The following is a 6036-nucleotide window of genomic DNA, read 5'->3' as shown; positions in this document are numbered from 1 at the left end:
GATTGTGGTTTAAAAAAAAAAAAAAAAAATTCTTAAGTCACTTTTCAGCCCTGAGATGTTCCTGCCCAATGGAAGGAACGTCTACTGCTTCCCGCTAAAAAGGAATAGTATTGAAACTTCTCTAGAGCATAAACTTTTAAGTTTTTCAGCCAGGTCTAGTGAACAGCTGTTTTCTCTGGATTGTGAACTGGGGGATTTCACAGGGTATGCCTTAACCAAAATTAAATCTGTACCCTTCCTAAATACATCTGTATCACATTCGGATCTTTTTCTAGACTGTACTTTTCTAAATTTAAATTCTTTCCTTGGATAACCTTTCACGTCACTATCTATTCAGCAAAGGGTGTGTTAGTCGGTCTGGAAAATTTTGAAATATAGGATCTTGAAATAAACTTGAGTTGAAATTTACTCTGCATAGAAATGCATACTTCTAGATTTCCAGATAACAGTTACAAGAGCTGATCTAATTAACTGCTATTCTGCAGCTCTTATAGAATCTATTTTATTTGGATAACAAATGCATATCGATTGGTGGCAAGCAAGTGCTAAAGCAAGTTCAATTGCATTTTATGTTGTGTGCTTAGTCAATAAGGCATAGGAAACGTATGCTTCCCTCTGGGATTTTGCAGTGGCTATTGAAGCACTAGGACGCAGGATTACCTAATGCTACTTAGCAAACAGTGTCAACAGCATCCATAAGGTGCCTGCTGTAATGCAGCTGTCTTAGTCACTTAGCGGGTCCTAACGAATATTTACCAGAGGATTTTTATAGTTATTCTATTACACATCACAGGTATAATTCAAAACTGATCTATTAATAATGTATAAAATAGAAGCATAAAGCTGTTTTCTCTATAGAAGTTCCACACTTCGGTTTGCTCCAATGAATGAATTTACCTTTAAAGAACCGAAATGTAAAACATATATGGGTCATAATTCTCAGCAACGTTATTTTTTACCGTCACTTACAAAAATACACATCTCTGGTTAAAAAAAAAAAGTTGGTATCTTGTTATAAAAGAAATACTTAAGCCTTCTGAAATATCCTGGCCAAGACTTGCTGGAATTCTGACCCAGTATAATCTTTTAGAAATACCTCTCTACAAATGTGCCTCTTCAAGTATCCCTGAGTATATTATTTAAATCCCAGAGGAACTTCAGAAAGCGCGTGCAGGAATGGAAATCCTTTTAAATGATAGTCTTTTGTATGGGAAGCTTTCTGAAGAGGGAGGTCTGACCCTGCCGCATTGAAAGCCGGCAGGGTTTTTGCAGAAGTTGTGCGAGGCACTTGATGGTAGAGAGAAAATTCCACCATTGGTGTCTGACTCTGCCCTCGGAAATGAATGCAGCTCTGTCGGCTTTCTGTGGGAAAACGGGAATGGGAATGGGAGAGCGGGCACAGTCCCATGATGTCTCACGGGAGTAACCTGGAGGCAAATCTGGCCCTCGGTTCACGCAAGTGTAAATGCCCACTAGTACAGCTGAAGCAAAGCAAATTTGATTTATTGCTCATAACAAGATCCTTCAGCACCAGGTCCTGAAAATACTTAGGTCTAGCTTTGACGTGAGCAGCCCCTTTGATTTCACATGAATTTGGGGACGTAACGTTAAGTGAGTGTATTTAAGCATTTTTTTTTAGTTCTTGCTGCGAGTTCCTTCCTTCAGCCACACTGCTGCTGGGGGAGTTTATCATCTGGATATTACTAGAGGCATGATCTCCTTAAGATTTAAGTTTTATGGGCATGTTAATTGAATTAAAAGATTAATATACAATGCAAGGGACAAAGGACATAGGTGATTAATCCTGAGAAATAGAACATGGTTGAGTCACATAGAAACACTATAGGGCAAAAAAAACCCCAGCACTGAAGGACCTTTGACAAGAAAGGTTGTTTTTTTTCCCCCGACAACCCTGTCAGCTATGGCTGTCAACAATAAAAAGAAGAAAACAAATAAATTGGAGGCCATGTGTAAGTCATAGGACCAGAATATAAATACACATGACATGGAAAGGAGTAAATAATACTGACGCTTTCTTTAGAAATGTTCTCAGGCAATACTTCCTATTCATGTCCTACTGAAATAACATGAAATAAAACTTTATGGGAAAAAGTGTTATTAATCGCACAGGTTCTTGAGGGACATGACTATCCATGTGTTGAGAGGCACTCTTCCTTTACAAGCCTGCTGTCTAATGCCTTACACCAACAATGCAGATACAAAGAAAAATTTGGTATTTTATGCATCAGATCATAAAAGAAATGTGTTTAACCATTGCTGCCTAAAAGGACAGTTATGCATTCTTCACTGCAGGTCAAGCAGTCCCCTGTGGAGCTGGAAATCTGGATGTGAACAGCACTGCCATAGTGTGCAGCGAGCAGGCGGGGACGGGGCTGTGAAGGAGCCCTGCACTCCTGCAGGCATCTCCATGGCGTAGTCCCACCCCTGAGCAAAGGCAACTCGCACCTGGGTCTGGCCCGAGAAGGCAAATCCCACTGCTCTGGGAAAGCAGAAAGCCTCAAATTAATGATAAGTCTTCAAAACCTCCGAAGTAAAATGAAGGGGGAAAAAATATATAGATTCTCACTGTAGTCACTGGGAATTTAATAGCTATCATTTATAATCAAGATGCTCCTAGCGAGGAGGCCAAAGCTTGCTCCTAGCCCTGTATGAAGACAAACCTTAGCACCTTTGAAAGCACGCTGGCTCATCTCAGCTAAGGTCCCCACTAAGGCTCCTCACACCTGGGCCTTTTTTAAAGGTGTGATAGGAAGTGGCATTTAAAGACACATGCATGCCATCGACTCACCTATTTTTCCAAGGCAACCCAAAACCACACGATTCCCCCAAGCATAGCTCCAGTTGCCAACAACGCCGTCTCCCTCTGTGGGCACAAGTCAGGACTCCTTGCATGCCCTGACCTGGCCCCAGCAGCCCCACGGTGGCACAGGGAGCCATCACCGGGCGGCTGGGGACCTGGCTCCTCTTGTCCAGGCGAGGGGGAAGCTGCCAGAAAGCAGCAGTCTGGTTGCAGAGCTGCAGCTCCTGCGTCCTCCTGTGAAGTCTGCTCTCTGGTCCTCCAAAAACGTGGGAGAGGAAGTCACTTGACTGGAGTGCTTAGCACCATGGGGGGCCCAGATAACACTACTTTAAAAAGGAAATCATATTTATTGGGCTAGCTCCTCAGAGCAGGAGCTTCCCTCCTTACATGGCTGGAAAATGCCTACCAGTGAATATCTGCTCCTGCAAACAAATCTCAGTCTTCAGCATTAATAATAAATTAAGCTAAATGAATAATAAAGTGCATAAATACTTTTTCATTACTGTTAACCATCAGCAATTACTGCCACAGGGCTAAAATGCAGTCTCAGATTGCAGGGGAGATGTCTTCTTTGGTAAGGTGTCCACTCTAGGAGAGGTTGAAAGCCTCTGCTCTAAAGTGTGCTGCTTCTTATCCAGCAGCAGCTATGGTTACTGATTTACAACCTGTACTGGTGACATAAAAACCCTGTCAGCATCCAGTGGTATGTAGGATGTTGCTTTAGGGGCTTGCAAGCCCAACTTCATAAGCCTTCTGCTCCCTTTTGATAGTTAAGTTACATGGACAAAAACTCTAAACGCATCCTGGAGGCTATTGCTGGGCTGTGTCTTTGTAGGTCTGAATCAAAAAGTCCCTCTGAGTAAGTTTTTTGTGCCTTGATGTCTATGAAGTGAAGGTTAAAGCTCTTCCCTCCTCACAAGCGCATTCACACAGATGAGGTTCTTACATGCATGGCTGTAGCCCCTACTCAAACAACTTGGCTTACACACTGCTCCTTGAGTTACGGTCCTGCTAACACAGAAAGGTGTTTTGGCTTGAAAAGATGTTATTTTTGTGGGTTTTTTTTTTTAACTTGGACACATTTTAAATCTCTTCCCTGCAGGTCTGTGTGGTGTCCTTAGTGGGATTTGTTATGCTTTGTATTTCGTACCAACCTGATGAGAAGACGTGTGTGCAGTTCACAGTAAAGGTACCTTGACTTTTTTTTAATTTCTTTTTCTTCTCATATCATTAAATATAATCAGAAAAGTTGATACTGGGGATATTTTCAAGACCACATGAAAAGAAGTGAAAATGCACCTGAAATGCAAGAATGGTTTTCTGGTATTTTCCAGGCAGCTGAGGAAGAAACTGTAGCCTATAAAGGGGAAACTCTAATAACAAATATTTCAAATCAGAGCAAGATACCTTCTTAGTTGCCGTGTTTTAAGAATATCAAAGAGATTCAGATCAACAAAGCTGGAATAATTTGGGAAGTGTTCAGTGAAAGATTGGGGGTTACTGATTAAGTAGAGATATTCATAGAGAGCTGGGTAAGAAGTAGGGTGGCATAAAATAGGTCCACTTAAATCAAGTTTTAATTTTTAATGTGATCTAAGAAGCATCTCAGCATCTTCCCAGCAGTTTTGCTCCTCACCATGAAATAAGAAACTGCGTGGGCAGAGGCAAATTAAAAAGTGTGGCTGGAAATCTCTACCTGCCCACCTCCATGGTCAGGGAGAGAGAGGTTGTACCTGAGCACCGGCAGCCGTGTCTCAGCGCATGGTGCCTTGTGTCAGGGTCGGGCATCAGCAAACATGGGAAAGCATTAGCAAACCATGGGGACAAGCATTTTTCCATGAAGCAAATTCCCATCTGAGCATCACAAGAGATGTGCAGAAACCATGCACCATGCCCCGCCTCGGTCCCCAAAACTGTGCTTTGTTGGTACTGGTAAGTGAGTAGAAAAGACAGGCTGAGAATGCTTGTTCCAGATGGGACGTTTTTAACACCATTTTTCTGGGCTGTTTTTCCTTATTATTGTAATTTTCAGGGCTCTTAATATTTTGCAGACACATAATAACCAAGAAAAATACCAATGCAAGCAACACAAAATAACAGTTATTATTAACTGAGAAAGGCAGAAGGAAATGAAATGCAAGGAGCGGCTTTTCGAAACCTGGCATTCATCCTCCCTTAGAAATTAGACCCCGGTGTGTCTTTTGTGCCTCTCTCAAGCTTCTCCCGTACTTACATAAAGAAGGGGAGAAGAACAATTGTTTCTGCTCTTTGATTGCCTTAACATTCTCGCCCTGTCACCTTTACACCCGCAAGTAAGCCTTACGGCTGCCCAGGGAGCTGCTGGGCTGGGCGGGAGCTGCCACGCCGGGCTTTTTATTGCTTGCCCTGCAGCATTAAATTGAACTTGGCATCCAAGCAGGAAGGGAGTCATCCCTCGTGGTGGGAACGGCATGTCAGGCTGGGCAGCTCAGATGTCTCTGCCTCCCTTAGCAACACCACCCACCCTGGCAGTGAGGAACGTGAGCCATCGCTCCTGCAAGAAAATAAGCATTTTTAAAGTGCTCCCCAGGAGATGTAAAATGGGTTATTCCTCATCACCTGGCAGAACTAGAGCTAAAGTCTCCCTTGAAAGACTTCTGGTTCAGTCAATAGCCCGTGGACTGTTGCCTACCCAAAGCACCCTCCTCCCCAAAATCCACCTTCCCGGCGTCTCCTATTGCAGCATGCCCCAAAACTCGATCATTCCCAGGCTGTTCACCTCTCCTGTCCCACGTCCCCACCGGGAGCCGTTATCCCACAGTGCCTCTCCTCCTCGCTGCCTCTCCAGATGAACGGCTTCTGGCTGCACATACCTATTTTAAACAAAGTAGGAGCTAAGAGTCTCCTCCTTTGGAGGAGCTTTAATCACACAGGACTCATCTAAACCTCCAGTATCACTTCTCAGATCTTCAAATGTCAGTTAAAGTCTGTCTCTGAACAAAAAAAAATGAACATTAGCTATTCGGCGACAAGGCTGAGGATGCAAAATTACAATCATGAGACAAAGCCGAGCAACTTGGGTCATTCTCTCCTCCTCAGGGGCCTGGTGCTTCATCCAGCGCTGTGGTTAGGTTCAGCCCTATCTGGCCCGACTGTCCTCCTGGGGACTTGCTCCCCAGCCCAGGCCCTGCCCCCATGCTGGTGGCTGGTGCCCACCGGGGGTGCACGCGGGTGGG

The 6036-nt window shown here is 43.9% G+C and overlaps 1 protein-coding gene across 1 annotated transcript in view; it reads left to right on the top strand.

The window, feature by feature from the left end:
• Positions 1-6036, top strand: part of SSPN (sarcospan) — a 21897-nt gene that overhangs the window by 10052 nt on the left and 5809 nt on the right. The window contains 1 exon segment of the mRNA XM_009332816.1: positions 3924-4010. Within this exon segment, the coding sequence (XP_009331091.1) occupies positions 3924-4010 (87 nt within the window).

This window comes from Pygoscelis adeliae, unplaced genomic scaffold (assembly GCF_000699105.1).
Source record: "Pygoscelis adeliae isolate BGI_AS28 unplaced genomic scaffold, ASM69910v1 Scaffold38, whole genome shotgun sequence".
NCBI lineage: Eukaryota > Metazoa > Chordata > Aves > Sphenisciformes > Spheniscidae > Pygoscelis > Pygoscelis adeliae.
Note: the sequence above shows the minus strand (reverse complement) of the source record. Positions and strands in the feature narration are given on the sequence as shown.